This window comes from Aegilops tauschii, chromosome 1 (assembly GCF_002575655.3).
Source record: "Aegilops tauschii subsp. strangulata cultivar AL8/78 chromosome 1, Aet v6.0, whole genome shotgun sequence".
In the NCBI taxonomy this organism is placed as follows: Eukaryota; Viridiplantae; Streptophyta; class Magnoliopsida; order Poales; family Poaceae; genus Aegilops; species Aegilops tauschii.
This window is the reverse complement of record NC_053035.3, coordinates 4,557,012-4,573,440: the sequence shown is the minus strand read 5'-3', so window position 1 is coordinate 4,573,440 and position 16,429 is coordinate 4,557,012. Positions and strand designations below refer to the sequence as shown.

Sequence of the window (16,429 nt, the reverse complement as noted above, 5' to 3'; positions counted from 1 at the left end):
AAATCTGTTACTCGCTCCATTATTCCAGAGAACGGAGTCTTAGTCATCTTGCCCATGAGGCATGGTTCGCAAGCATCAAGTGATTCCAAAAGTCCATCATGATGGAGTTTCTTCATGCGCTTTACACCAATATGACCTAAATGGCAGTGCCACAATAAGTTGCACTATCATTATTAACCTTGCATCTTTTGGCTTCAATATTATGAATATGTGTGTCACTACTATCGAGATTCAACAAAAATAGACCACTCATTAAGGGTGCATGACCATAAAAGATATTACTCATATAAATAGAACAACCATTATTCTCTGATTTAGATGAATAACCGCCTCGCATCAAACAAGATCCAGATATAATGTTCATGCTTAACGCTGGCACCAAATAACAATTATTCAGGTCTAAAACTAATCCCAACGGTAGATGTAGAGGTAGCGTGCCGACGGCGATCACATCGACTTTGGAACCATTTCCCACGCGCATCGTCACCTCGTCCTTAGCCAATCTTCGCTTAATCCATAGCCCCTGTTTCGAGTTGGAAATATGAGCAACAGAACCAGTATCAAATACCCAGGCGCTACTACGAGCATTAATAAGGTACACATCAATAACATGTATATCAAATATACCTTTCACTTTGCCATCCTTCTTATCCGCCAAATACTTGGGGCAGTTCCGCTTCCAGTGACCAGTCCCTTTGTAGTAGAAGCACTCAGTCTCAGGCTTAGGTCCAGACTTGGGCTTCTTCACTTGAACAACAACTTGCTTGTCGTTCTTCTTGAAGTCCCCTTCTTCCCTTTTCCCTTTTTCTTGAAACTAGTGGTCTTGTTAACCATCAACACTTGATGCTCCTTCTTGATTTCTACCTCTGCAGCCTTTAGCATTGCGAAGAGCTCGAGAATTGTCTTATCCATCCCTTGCATATTATAGTTCATCATGAAGCTTTTGTAGCTTGGTGGCAGTGATTGAAGAACTCTGTCAATGACACTATCATCAGGAAGATTAACTCCCAGTTGAGTCAAGTGGTTGTGGTACCCAGACATTCTGAGTATATGTTCACTGGTAGAACTATTCTCCTCCATCTTGCAGCTGTAGAACTTATTGGAGACTTCATATCTCTCAATCCGGGCATTTGCTTGAAATATTAGCTTCAACTCCTGGAACATCTCATATGCTCCATGACGTTCAAAACGTCGTTGAAGTCCCGATTCTAAGCTGTAAAGCATGGCACACTGAACTATCGAGTAGTCATCGGCTTTGCTTTGCCAGACGTTCATAACGTCCGGTGTTGCTCCTGCAGTGGGTCTTGCACCTAGCGGTGCTTCCAGGACGTAATTCTTCTGTGCGACAATGAGGATAATCCTCAAGTTACGGACCCAGTCCGTGTAGTTCCTACCATCATCTTTCAACTTAGCTTTCTCTAGGAACGCATTAAAATTCAAAGGAACAGTAGCATGGGCCATTGATCTACAACAACATAGACATGCAAAATACTATCAGGTACTAAGTTCATGATAAATTAAAGTTCAATTAATCATATTACTTAAGAACTCCCACTTAGATAGACATCCCTCTAGTCATCTAAATGATCACGTGATCCATATCAACTAAACCATGTCCGATCATCACGTGAGATGGAGTAGTTTCAATGGTGAACATCACTATGTTGATCATATCTACTATATGATTCACGCTCGACCTTTCGGTCTCAGTGTTCCAAGGCCATATCTGCATATGCTAGGCTCGTCAAGTTTAACCCGAGTATTCTGCGTGTGCAAAACTGGCTTGCACCCGTTGTATGTGAACGTAGAGCTTATCACACCCGATCATCACGTGGTGTCTCGGCACGACGAACTGTAGCAACGGTGCATACTCAGGGAGAACACTTGTACCTTGAAATTTAGTGAGAGATCATCTTATAATGCTACCGCCGTACTAAGCAAAATAAGATGCATAAAGGATAAACATCACATGCAATCAAAATAAGTGATATGATATGGCCATCATCATCTTGTGCCTTTGATATCCATCTCCAAAGCACCGTTATGATCACCATCGTCACCGGCTTGACACCTTGATCTCCATCGTAGCATCATTGTCATCTCGCCAACTATTATTTCTACGACTATCGCTACCGCTTAGTGATAAAGTAAAGCAATTAGATGGCGATTGCATTTCATACAATAAAGCGACAACCATAAGGCTCCTGCCAGTTGCCGATAACTTTTACAAAACATGATCATCTCATACAACAATTTATATATCATCACGTCTTGACCATATCACATCACAGCAAGCCCTGCAAAAACAAGTTAGACGTCCTCTACTTTGTTGTTGCAAGTTTTACGTGGCTGCTACGGGCTTCTAGCAAGAACCGTTCTTACCTACGCATCAAAACCACAACGATTTTTCGTCAAGTGTGTTGTTTTAACCTTCAACAAGGACCAGGCATAGTCAAACTCGATTCAACTAAAGTTGGAGAAACAGACACCCACTAGCCACATGTGTGTGAAGCACGTCGGTAGAACCAGTCTCATGAACGCGGTCATGTAATGTCGGTCTGAGCCGCTGCATCCAACAATACCGCCGAATCAAAGTAAGACGTTGTTGGTAAGTAGTATGACTATTATCGTCCACAACTCATTGTGTTCTACTCGTGCATATAACATCTACACATAGACCTGGCTCGGATGCCACTGTTGGGGAACGTCGTATTTCAAAAAAAATCCTACGATCACGCAAGATCTATCTAGGAGAAGCATAGCAACGAGCGGGGAGAGTGTGTCCACGTACCCTCGTAGACCGAAAGCGGAAGCGTTTAGTAACGTGGTTGATGTAGTCGAACGTATTCGCGATCCAACCGATCCAAGCACCGAACGTACGCACCTCCGCGTTCAGCACACGTTCAGCTCGATGACGTCCCTCGAGCTCTTGATCCAGTTGAGGCCGAGGGATAGTTCCGTCAGCACGATGGCGTGGCGACGGTGATGATGAAGTTACCGGCACAGGGCTTCGCCTAAGCACTACGACGATATGACCGAGGTGTGTAACTGTGGAGGGGGCACTGCACACGGCTAAGAGAAACTTGTGTGTCTTTGGGGTGCCCCCCTCCCACGTATATAAAGGGGGAGGAGGAGGAGGCCGGCCCAAGGGGGGCGCGCCACATGTGGGGAGTCCTATCTTCTCTCCCATGGCCCATAAGGCCCATGACTTCCCCCGGGGCGTTCCGGTAACCTCCCGGTACTCCGGAAAAATGTCTGAATCACTCGGAACCATTCCGATGTCCGAATGCAACCTTCCAATATATGAATCTTTACCTCTCGACCATTTCGAGACTCCTCGTCATGTCCGTGATCTCATTCGGGACTCCAAACAAACTTCGGTCATCAAATCACATAACTCATAATACAAATCGTCATAACGTTAAGCGTGCGGACCCTACGGGTTCGAGAACTATGTAGACATGACCGAGACACATCTCCGGTCAATAACCAATAGCAGAACCTGCATGCTCATATTGGCTGCTACATATTCTACGAAGATCTTTATCGGTCAAACCGCATAACAACATACGTTGTTCCCTTTGTCATATGTATGTTATTTGCCCGAGATTCGATCGTCGGTATCCTCATACCTAGTTCAATCTCATTACCGGTAAGTCTCTTTAATCGTTCCGTAATTCATCATCTCGTAACTAAATCATTAGTCACATTGCTTGCAAGGCTTATAGTGATGTGCATTACTGAGAGGGCCCGGAGATACCTCTCCGATACACGGAGTGACAAATCCTAATCTCGATCTATGCCAACTTAACAAACACCATCGGAGACACCTGTAGAGCATCTTTATAATCACCCAGTTACGTTGTGACGTTTGATAGCACACTAAGTGTTCCTCCGGTATTCGGGAGTTGCATAAACTCATAGTCATAGGAACATGTATAAGTCATGAAGAAAGCAATAGCAATGAACCTAAACGATCATTATGCTAAGATAACGGATGGGTCTTATCCATCACATCATTCTCTAATGATGTGATCCCGTTCATCAAATGACAACACATGTCTATGGTTAGGAAACTTAACCATCTAGTAGAGGCATACTAGGGACACTCTGTTTGTCTATGTATTCACACATGTACTAAGTTTCTAGTTAATACAATTCTAGCATGAATAATAAAGATTTATCATGATATAAGGAAATATAAATAACAACTTTATTATTGCCTCTAGGGCATATTTCCTTCAGGAAGGGCATAGCGGGTGGGAGGGAGAAGGGGAATTAAGAGAGTGTGGGTTTGGGTTTGGGCCTCCGCGCGCTATGTGTACACATGTGTTGGTGGCTCGATAGTAGTGGCTGTTGGGTAACGTAGTAATTTCAAAAAAATTCCTATGAACACGCAAGATCATGGTGATGCACAGCAACGAGAGGGGAGAGTGTTGTCCACGTACCCTCGTAGACCGAAAGAGGAAGCGTTAACACAACGTGGTTGATGTAGTCGTACGTCTTCATGATCCGACCGATCAAGTACCGAACGCACGGCACCTCCGAGTTCAGCACACGTTCAGCTCGATGACGTCCCTCAAACTCCGATCCAGCCGAGTGTTGAGGGAGAGTTTCGTCAGCACGACGGTGTGGTGACGATGATGATGTTCTACCGACGCAGGGCTTCGCCTAAGCTCCGCTACGATATTATCAAGGTGTAATATGGTGGAGGGGGCACCGCACACGGCTAAAAGATCGTTGATCCATTGTGTGTCCAGAGGTGCCCCCCTGCCCCCGTATATAAAGGTGCAAGGGGGAGGCCGCCGGCCTAGGAGGTAGAGGCGCGCCAGGAGGAGTCCTACTCCTACCGGGAGTAGGACTTCCCCCCTTTCCATGTTGGACTAGGAGTGGAAGGGGGAAGAGGTGGAGGGGAGGGAGGAAGGGGGGCGCCGCCCCCTTCTCCTTGTCCTATTCGAACTGGGGGGGAAGGGGGGCGCGGCCCTGCCCTAGCCTCCTCTCCTCTGTTCCACCTAGGCCCAATAAGGCCCATTAAGTTACCGGGGGGTTCCGGTAACCTCCCGGTACTCCGGAAAAATCCCGATTTCACTCGGAACACTTCCGATGTCCAAACATAGGCTTCCAATATATCAATCTTTATGTCTCGACCATTTCGAGACTCCTCGTCATGTCCGTGATCATATTCGGGACTCCGAACAACCTTCGGTACATCAAAACATATAAACTCATAATATAACTGTCATCGTAACGTTAAGCGTGCGGACCCTACGGGTTCGAGAACTATGTAGACATGACCGAGACACATTTCCGGTCAATAACCAATAACGGAACCTCGATGCTCATATTGGTTCCCACATACTCTACGAAGATCTTTATCGGTCAGACCACATAACAACATACGTTGTTCCCTTTGTCATCGGTATGTTACTTGCCCGAGATTCGATCGTCGGTATCTCGATACCTAGTTCAATCTCGTTACCGGCAAGTCTCTTTACTCGTTCCGTAATACATCATCCCGCAACTAACTCATTAGTTACAATGCTTGCAAGGCTTATAGTGATGTGCATTACCGAGTGGGCCCAGAGATACCTCTCCGACAATCGGAGTGACAAATCCTAATCTCGAAATACGCCAACCCAACAAGTACCTTTGGAGACACCTGTAGAGCACCTTTATAATCACCCAGTTACGTTGTGACGTTTGGTAGCACACAAAGTGTTCCTCCGGTAAACGGGAGTTGCATAATCTCATAGTCATAGGAACATGTATAAGTCATGAAGAAAGCAATAGCAACATACTAAACGATCGAGTGCTAAGCTAACGGAATGGGTCAAGTCAATCACGTCATTCTCCTAATGAAGTGATCCCGTTAATCAAATGACAACTCATGTCTATGGCTAGGAAACATAACCATCTTTGATTAACGAGCTAGTCAAGTAGAGGCATACTAGTGACACTCTGTTTGTCTATGTATTCACACATGTATTATGTTTCCGGTTAATACAATTCTAGCATGAATAATAAACATTTATCATGATATAAGGAAATAAATAATACTTTATTATTGCCTCTAGGGCATATTTCCTTCAGTCTCCCACTTGCACTAGAGTCAATAATCTAGATTACACAGTAATGATTCTTACACCCATGGAGTCTTGGTGCCGATCATGTTTTGCTCGTGGAAGAGGCTTAGTCAACGGGTCTGCAACATTCAGATCCGTATGTATCTTGCAAATTTCTATGTCTCCCACCTGGACTAAATCCCGGATGGAATTGAAGCGTCTTTTGATGTGCTTGGTTCTCTTGTGAAATATGGATTCCTTTGCTAAGGCAATTGCACCAGTATTGTCACAAAAGATTTTCATTGGTCCCGATGCACTAGGTATGACACCTAGATCGGATATGAACTCCTTCATCCAGACTCCTTCATTTGCTGCTTCCGAAGCAGCTATGTACTCCGCTTCACACGTAGATCCCGCCATGACACTTTGCTTAGAACTGCACCAACTGACAGCTCCACCGTTCAATGTAAATACGTATCCGGTTTGCGATTTAGAATCGTCCGGATCAGTGTCAAAGCTTGCATCAACGTAACCATTTACGATGAGCTCTTTGTCACCTCCATAAACGAGAAACATATCCTTAGTCCTTTTCAGGTATTTCAGGATGTTCTTGACCGCTGTCCAGTGATCCGCTCCTGGATTACTTTGGTACCTCCCTGCTAAACTTATAGCAAGGCACACATCAGGTCTGGTACACAGCATTGCATACATGATAGAGCCTATGGCTGAAGCATAGGGAACATCTTTCATCTTCTCTCTATCTTCTGCAGTGGTCGGGCATTGAGTCTTACTCAATCTCACACCTTGTAGTACAGGCAAGAACCCTTTTTTGCTTGATCCATTTTGAACTTCTTCAAAACTTTGTCAAGGTATGTGCTTTGTGAAAGTCCAATTAAGCGTCTTGATCTATCTCTATAGATCTTGATGCCTAATATATATGCAGCTTCACCGAGGTCTTTCATTGAAAAACTCTTATTCAAGTATCCCTTTATGCTATCCAAAAATTCTATATCATTTCCAATCAGCAATATGTCATCCACATATAATATTAGAAATGCTACTGAGCTCCCACTCACTTTCTTGTAAATACAGGCTTCTCCAAAAGTCTGTATAAAACCAAATGCTTTGATCACACTATCAAAGCGTTTATTCCAACTCCGAGAGGCTTGCACCAGTCCATAAATGGATCACTGGAGCTTGCACACTTTGTTAGCTCCCTTTGGATTTACAAAACCTTCCGGTTGCATCATATACAACTCTTCTTCCAGAAATCCATTCAGGAATGCAGTTTTGACATCCATTTGCCAAATTTCATAATCATAAAATGCGGCAATTGCTAACATGCATGATTCAGACAGAGTTAAGCATCGCTACGGGTGAGAAGGTATCATCGTAGTCAATCCCTTGAACTTGTCGAAAACCTTTCGCAACAAGTCGAGCTTTATAGACAGTAACATTACCGTCAGCGTCAGTCTTCCTCTTGAAGATCCATTTATTTTCAATGGCTTGCCGATCATCGGGCAAGTCAACCAAAGTCCATACTTTGTTCTCATACATGGATCCCATCTCGGATTTCATGGCTTCAAGCCATTTTGCGGAATCTGGGCTCACCATCGCTTCTTCATAGTTCGTAGGTTCGTCATGGTCTAGTAACATAACCTCCAGAACAGGATTACCGTACCACTCTGGTGCGGATCTTAATCTGGTTGATCTACGAGGTTCAGTAATAACTTGATCTGAAGTTTCATGATCATTATCATTAACTTCCCCACTAATTGGTGTAGGTGTCGCAGACACTGGTTTCTGTGATGATCTACTTTCCAATAAGGGAGCAGGTACAGTTACCTCATCAAGTTCTACTTTCCTCCCACTCACTTCTTTCGAGAGAAACTCCTTCTCTAGAAAGGATCCATTCTTAGCAACGAATGTCTTGCCTTCGGATCTGTGATAGAAGGTGTACCCAACAGTCTCCTTTGGGTATCCTATGAAGACACATTTCTCCGATTTAGGTTCGAGCTTATCAGGTTGAAGTTTCTTCACATAAGCATCGCAACCCCAAACTTTAAGATACGACAACTTTGGTTTCTTGCCAAACCATAGTTCATAAGGTGTCGTTTCAACGGATTTTGATGGTGCCCTATTTAGAGTGAATGTAGCCGTCTCTAAAGCATAACCCCAAAACGACAGCGGTAAATCAGTAAGAGACATCATAGATCGCACCATATCTAGTAAAGTACAATTACGACGTTCGGACACACCATTACGCTGTGGTGTTCCGGGTGGCGTGAGTTGCGAAACTATTCCGCATTGTTTCAAATGTAGGCCAAACTCGTAACTCAAATATTCTCCTCCACGATCTGATCGTAGAAACTTTATTTTCTTGTTACGATGATTTTCAACTTTGCTCTGAAATTCTTTGAACTTCTCAAATGTTTCAGACTTATGTTTCATTAAGTAGATATACCCATATCTGCTCAAATCATCTGTGAAGGTGAGAAAATAACGATATCCGTCCACGAGCCTCAGTATTCATCGGACCACATACATCTGTATGTATGATTTCCAATAAATCTGTTGCTCTCTCCATAGTTCCGGAGAACGGTGTTTTAGTCATCTTGCCCATGAGGCACGGTTCGCAAGTACCAAGTGATTCCAAAAGTCCATCAGTATGGAGTTTCTTCATGCGCTTTACACCGATATGACCTAAACGGCAGTGCCACAAATAAGTTGCACTGTCATTATCAACTCTGCATCTTTTGGCTTCGACATTATGAATATGTGTGTCACTACTATCGAGATTCATTAAAAATAGACAACTCTTCAAGGGTGCATGACCATAAAAGATATTATTCATATAAATAGAACAACCATTATTCTCTGATTTAAATGAATAACCGTCTCGCATTAAACAAGATCCAGATATAATGTTCATGCTCAACGCTGGCACCAAATAACAATTATTTAGGTCTAAAACTAATCCCGAAGGTAGATGTAGAGGTAGCGTGCCGACCGCGATCACATCGACTTTGGAACCATTTCCCACGCGCATCGTCACCTCGTCCTTAGCCAATCTTCGCTTAATCCGTAGCCCCTGTTTCGAGTTGCAAATATTAGCAACAAAACCAGTATCAAATACCCAGGTGCTACTGCGAGCATTAGTAAGGTACACATCAATAACATGTATATCACATATACCTTTGTTAACCTTGCCATCCTTCTTATCCGCCAAATACTTGGGGCAGTTCCGCTTCCAGTGACCAGTCTGCTTGCAGTAGAAGCACTCAGTTTCAGGCTTAGGTCCAGACTTGGGTTTCTTCTCCTGAACAGCAACTTGCTTGCTGTTCTTCTTGAAGTTCCCCTTCTTCTTCCCTTTGCCCTTTTTCTTGAAACTAGTGGTCTTACTGACCATCAACACTTGATGCTCCTTTTTGATTTCTACCTCCGCTGCCTTTAGCATTGCGAAGAGCTCGGGAGTTGTCTTATTCATCCCTTGCATGTTATAGTTCATCACGAAGCTCTTGTAGCTTGGTGGCAGTGATTGAAGAATTCTGTCAATGACGCTATCATCCAGAAGATTAACTCTCAGTTGAATCAAGTGATTATTATACCCAGACATTTTGAGTATATGCTCACTGACAGAACTATTCTCTTCCATCTTGCAGCTGTACAACTTATTGGAGACTTCATATCTCTCAATCCAGGCATTTGCTTGAAATATTAACTTCAACTCCTGGAACATCTCATATGCTCCATGATGTTCAAAACGTCGTTCAAGACCCGGTTCTAAGCCGTAAAGCATGGCACACTGAACTATCGAGTAGTCATCAGCTTTGCTCTGCCAGACGTTCATAACTTCTGGTGTTGCTCTTGCAGGAGGCCTGGCACCTAGCGGTGCTTCCAGGACGTAATTCTTTTGTGCAGCAATGAGGATAATCCTCAAGTTACGGACCCAGTCCGTGTAATTGCTACCATCATCTTTCAACTTTGCTTTCTCAAGGAACGCATTAAAATTCAACGGAACAACAGCACGGGCCATTTATCTACAATTAACATAGACAAGCAAGATACTATCAGGTACTAAGTTCATGATAAATTTAAGTTCTATTAATCATATTACTTAAGAACTCCCACTTAGATAGACATCCCTCTAATCATCTAAGTGATTACGTGATCCAAATCAACTAAACCATGTCCGATCATCACGTGAGATGGAGTAGTTTCAATGGTGAACATCACTATGTTGATCATATCTACTATATGATTCACGCTCGACCTTTCGGTCTCCGTGTTCCGAGGCCATATCTGCATATGCTAGGCTCGTCAAGTTTAACCTGAGTATTCCGCGTGTGCAACTGTTTTGCACCCGTTGTATTTGAACGTAGAGCCTATCACACCCGATCATCACGTGGTGTCTCAGCACGAAGAACTTTCGCAACAGTGCATACTCAGGTAGAACACTTTTATCTTGAAATTTTAGTGAGAGGTCATCTTATAATGCTACCGTCAATCAAAGCAAGATAAGATGCATAAAAGATAAACATCACATGCAATCAATATCAGTGATATGATATGGCCATCATCATCTTGTGCTTGTGATCTCCATCTCCGAAGCACCGTCATGATCACCATCGTCACCGGCTCGACACCTTGATCTCCATCGTAGCATCGTTGTCGTCTCGCCAACTATTGCTTTTACGACTATCGCTACCGCTTAGTGATAAAGTAAAACAATTACATGGCGATTGCATTGCATACAATAAAGCGACAACCATATGGCTCCTGCCAGTTGCCGATAACTCGGTTACAAAACATGATCATCTCATACAATAAAATATAGCATCATGTCTTGACCATATCACATCACAACATGCCCTGCAAAAACAAGTTAGACGTCCTCTACTTCGTTGTTGCAAGTTTTACGTGGCTGCTACGGGCTTAGCAAGAACCGTTCTTACCTACGCATCAAAACCACAACGATGGTTTGTCAAGTTGGTGCTGTTTTAACCTTCGCAAGGGCCGGGCATAGCCACACTCGGTTCAACTAAAGTGAGAGAGACAGACACCCGCCAGTCACCTTTAAGCAACGAGTGCTCGCAACGGTGAAACCAGTCTCGCGTAAGCGTACGCGTAATGTCGGTCCGGGCCGCTTCATCTCACAATACCGCCGAACCAAAGTATGACATGCTGGTAAGCAGTATGACTTATATCGCCCACAACTCACTTGTGTTCTACTCATGCATAGCATCAACGCATAAAACCAGGCTCGGATGCCACTGTTGGGTAACGTAGTAATTTCAAAAAAATTCCTACGAACACGCAAGATCATGGTGATGCACAGCAACGAGAGGGGACAGTGTTGTCCATGTACCCTCATAGACCGAAAGCGGAAGCGTTAACACAACGCGGTTGATGTAGTCGTACGTCTTCACGATCCGACCGATCAAGTACCGAACGCACGGCACCTCCGAGTTCAGCACACGTTCAGCTCGATGACGTCCCTCGAACTCCGATCCAGCCGAGTGTTGAGGGAGAGTTTTGTCAGCATGACGGTGTGGTGACGATGATGATGTTCTACCGACGCAGGGCTTCACCTAAGCTCCGGTACGATATTATCGAGGTGTAATATGGTGGAGGGGGGCACCGCACACGGCTAAAAGATCATTGATCAATTGTGTGTCCAGAGGTGCCCCCTGCCCCCGTATATAAAGGTGCAAGGGGGAGGCCGCCGGCCTAGGAGGTAGAGGCGCGCCAGGAGGAGTCCTACTCCTACCGGGAGTAGGACTCCCCCCCTTTCCATGTTGGACTAGGAGTGGAAGGGGAAGAGGTGGAGGGGAGGAAGGAAGGGGGGCGCCGCCCCCTTCTCCTTGTCCTATTCGGACTGGGGGGAAGGGGGGCGCGGCCCTGCCCTAGCCTCCTCTCCTCTCTTCCACCTAGGCCCAATAAGGCCCATTAAGTTACCGGGTGGTTCCGGTAACCTCCCGGTACTCCGGAAAAATCCCGATTTCACCCGGAACACTTCCGATGTCCAAACATAGGCTTCCAATATATCAATCTTTATTTCTCGACCATTTCGAGACTCCTCGTCATGTCCGTAATCACATCCGGGACTCCGAACAAACTTCGGTACATCAAAACATATAAACTCATAATATAACTGTCATCGTAACGTTAAGCGTGCGGACCCTACGGGTTCGACAACTATGTAGACATGACCGAGACACCTCTCCGTTCAATAACCAATAGCGGAACCTGGATGCTCATATTGGTTCCCACATATTCTACGAAGATCTTTATCGGTCAGACCGCATAACAACATACGTTGTTCCCTTTGTCATCGGTATGTTACTTGCCCGAGATTCGATCGTCGGTATCTCGATACCTAGTTCAATCTCATTACCGGCAAGTCTCTTTACTCGTTCCGTAATACATCATCCCGCAACTAACTCATTAGTTACAATGCTTGCAAGGCTTATAGTGATGTGCATTACCGAGTGGGCCCAGAGATACCTCTCCGACAATCGGAGTGACAAATCCTAATCTCGAAATACGCCAACCCAACAAGTACCTTTGGAGACACCTGTAGAGCACCTTTATAATCACCCAGTTACGTTGTGACGTTTGGTAGCACACAAAGTGTTCCTCCGGTAAACGGGAGTTGCATAATCTCATAGTCATAGGAACATGTATAAGTCATGAAGAAAGCAATAGCAACATACTAAACGATCGAGTGCTAAGCTAACGGAATGGGTCAAGTCAATCACGTCATTCTCCTAATGAAGTGATCCCATTAATCAAATGACAACTCATGTCTATGGCTAGGAAACATAACCATCTTTGATTAACGAGCTAGTCAAGTAGAGGCATACTAGTGACACTCTGTTTGTCTATGTATTCACACATGTATTATGTTTCCGGTTAATACAATTCTAGCATGAATAATAAACATTTATCATGATATAAGGAAATAAATAATACTTTATTATTGCCTCTAGGGCATATTTCCTTCAGTGGCGCCGGGTTTAGACCCCACGCTACTACTATGGCCTATCCCGAGGGGGTACGGTAGAGACCACTTAGTAGTAGCGAGGGGTTTATACCCCTCGCTAATACTATCAACTTAGTAGTAGTGAGGGATTTATACCCCTCGATACTACTATGGCCAGTCCCGGGGGGCACGGTGGAGACCACTTAGTAGTAGTGTGGGGTTTATACCCCTCGCTACTACTATCAACTTAGTAGTAGCGTGGGTTCTATACCCCTCGCTACTAATAATTAGCAGCAGTGTGGCCCATATACCCCACAATACTGTTAAGCATCTATCTATAAGGATTTTCTAGTAGTGCATGGATGGCGGCGAAATCAGTCGTTCTGCTTGTTTTCCCTACTAGCTCTCTGACGTCCAGAACAAGTTTACGGTCATAAGGTGCAATGCCCTTGCCTTCGTGAGTGACACGATGACACGGGAATGGGCTTCCAAGCCTATGGTGTCGCATCGTCTCATGGTCTGCTAGACTTAGTGGACGGATGCTACTCCAGTATCGGTTGATCCCATACTATGATACCAAGGAAGACACGTAACTACTATATATATTTCTTCAAGTCAGTCAACACAAGTAAAATCTGGGAGTTCAACCGGTGCAGCTATGCAATGCTAATGGAGACAACACAATTCAACTTTAGCACTTCACACATAAGCAACACCACGTTCAATGGCACACACCTTAGAGTGTACCAATGGTGGTTGATTGGGCTATAAGAAATGTGAGTCCATGTGAAGATGCCAAACATAATAACACGGCTAATTACACATGCAGTGGCAGCAGCAACAAGTGTGTGAATTCCACAAATGATCTAGGGTACACATGCAACTGTGTCCTTGAGTATGACAACAACCCTTATCTTCTAGACAAATGCATGGTATGCTACTAATTTATTTGCTACAAAATCCAATGAATTGTGTCCTTTACTTTGTACATACCCAATTATGATATTTGATTTTGCTAATACAATGTAGCTTTCAATTTAAACCAAGTTTTGCATCAATTAATTATGTTAGGTTCATATGACTTCACTACATAAATAGGTAGATAATGCATAAGACTGAGATTGTAGCTAGGGATGAAAAACTAAATATGGCATGAATCTAACAATTATGAGTGATGTCTTTGTGACAAGAACTTCCTTTGTCTTTTATTCCCATGTTTGAACTAGTATAGGTCGGGGTTACACATTATGGTGCACATCACTTTATTTATCATCGTTACATTGAACACTCATTGACTAAACAACGATGATCCATCCGTCTTGTATTACAGGTCTTCATTTCATTGGCCACCGATGCTTGTAAGACTACTCCCATATGGTTGTTGTTGTGGATATGGTTGTTGAGGTTGGTGTGGTTGCTGGGGGAATGGTTGTTGGGGTTGCTGGGAAATTGTTTGTTCTAGTTGCTGGGATAATTGTTGTTGGGGCTGCAGAAATGGTTGTTGTGGTTGCAGGATGGATGGTTGTTGGGGTTGCTGGGGTTGGGGCTGGGGAAATGATTGTTGTGATTGTTGGGGTTGCTGGGAAAATGGTTGTTGCGGTCGTAGGGGGAATGGTTGTTGTGGTTGTAGGGGGAAAGGTTGTTGTGGTTGTTGGGGGAATGGTTGTTGTGGTTGTTGGGGGAATGGTTGTTGCGGTTGCAGGGGGAATGGTTGTTGTGGTTGCTGGGGGAATGGTTGTTGCGATTGCTGGGGGAATGGTTGTTGCGGTTGCAGGGGGAATGGTTGTTGTGGTTGCTGGGGAATTGGTTGTTGGAGTTCAGGAAATAATTGTTGGGGCCCGGGAAAAGGTTGTTGTGATTGTTGGGATTGCTGGGGGAATGGTTGTTGTGGTTGCATGGGGATCAGTTGTTGGGGCTGGGGAAATGGTTGTTGGGGTTGCTGGGGGAATGGTTGTTGCGATTCCAGGAGGAATGGTTGTTGGGGTTGCTGGGGAATTATTTGTTCTGGTTGCTGGGGGAATTGTAGTTGGGGCTGGGAAAATGGTTGTTGGGGTTGCTGGGGGAATGGTTGTTGTGGTTGCAGAGGGAAAGATTGTTGGGTCTGGGGAAATGGTTGTTGTGGTTGCCAGGGAAATGGTTGTTGCGGCTGTGGAAAAGGTTGTTGTGGTTGTTGGGGTTGCTGGGGGAATGGTTGTTGTGGTTGTAGGGGGGTCGGTTGTTGGGGCTGGGGAAATGGTTGTTGTGATTGCTGGGGAAATTGTGGTTGGGGTGTGGGAAATGGTTGTTGCGATGGATATGGTTGTTGTGATGGATATGGTTGTTGTGGATATGGTTGCTGTGGAAATGGTTGTTGTTGATGGGAAAATGATTGTTGAGGTGATTGTAGCTCTTTGTTGCTAGGGTTTAGCTGCCTAGCAGCAGTGGCGATGTTCATCGCCATGGCAAGGAGGACAAAGATGAGGAAGGTCTTCATGTTGGATTTGTGGTTACTACTGCTTGCTTGCCTTTGATGCTTGTGGTCTAGGTGTGTGAAGTTTGGATGATGGAAGGTGTCCTTGGTGGTGCATGTGTATTTATAGTTTTCATGGCATGGCTTGCTTTCATCTTTGCACTCGCTTTTTGAAAAAGTGCATCAATGCTTGTCCAACTAATCATTTGGTTTGTTGTGTTTGGTGCAGCTACTTACTAGCGAGATTTTGGATTTTCATGATAGTTGCTTTTTGTTGAAATCATCTGGTTGTAAGGAATGTTGGATAATGACCAATGACTCATCTTCTTCACTTTACACTGCAAACATTGATCTAGATTATGTCCCTTTTTGAAATTTAGTTTGTGAAGCTCTACATGTTGTTAGGCTTATCCATATTGGCATAGCTTGAGTGGAACTAAGTTTGTAAGCTTGTGTGCGTCATTATGATGTATCACACTATTAATGTGACGATTCTTTTAGAAATTATCTTTCCAAAACTAACTTTATGTTTTTTTTGCCCAATATGATTCTAAGACGGATAACCAAACATGACTCATCAAATAACAAGATAAACCGAGTAGCAAGTTGGGGGTTATAAGTTATAACATGGACTTTTCTCTAAGATACACCATCTTGTCTTGCATGCTCTATGGATTTGAAAAGCATCTACTAATTTAGATGCAATTGAAACAAAAGTAGACCAGAAAGATAAGCAATGAAATGGGAATACTATTATGTGAAGCTCTACATGTCTGGTAAGCAGTAAGATACTGGATACATCTATATCTTCAATCCTGACAGATTTTCTCATCCCTATCAACTCTTTATTGGCTGCTTTTATTGTAGTCATCCCTTAAATAAAAATCACTTAAAGATAAGTTTGGGAGCTAGTACCAGCATCTATCATGTACA

The 16,429-nt window shown here is 44.0% G+C and overlaps 1 protein-coding gene across 1 annotated transcript; it reads right to left on the bottom strand.

Moving 5' to 3' along the window:
- Positions 1-14,226: 14,226 nt before the first annotated feature.
- LOC141026315 (uncharacterized) lies at positions 14,227-15,599 on the bottom strand. The gene has a single exon (XM_073502613.1). The coding sequence runs from the start codon at positions 15,518-15,520 to the stop codon at positions 14,387-14,389; it is 1,134 nt and encodes a 377-aa protein (XP_073358714.1). The 5' UTR covers positions 15,521-15,599; the 3' UTR covers positions 14,227-14,386.
- Positions 15,600-16,429: the final 830 nt, after the last annotated feature.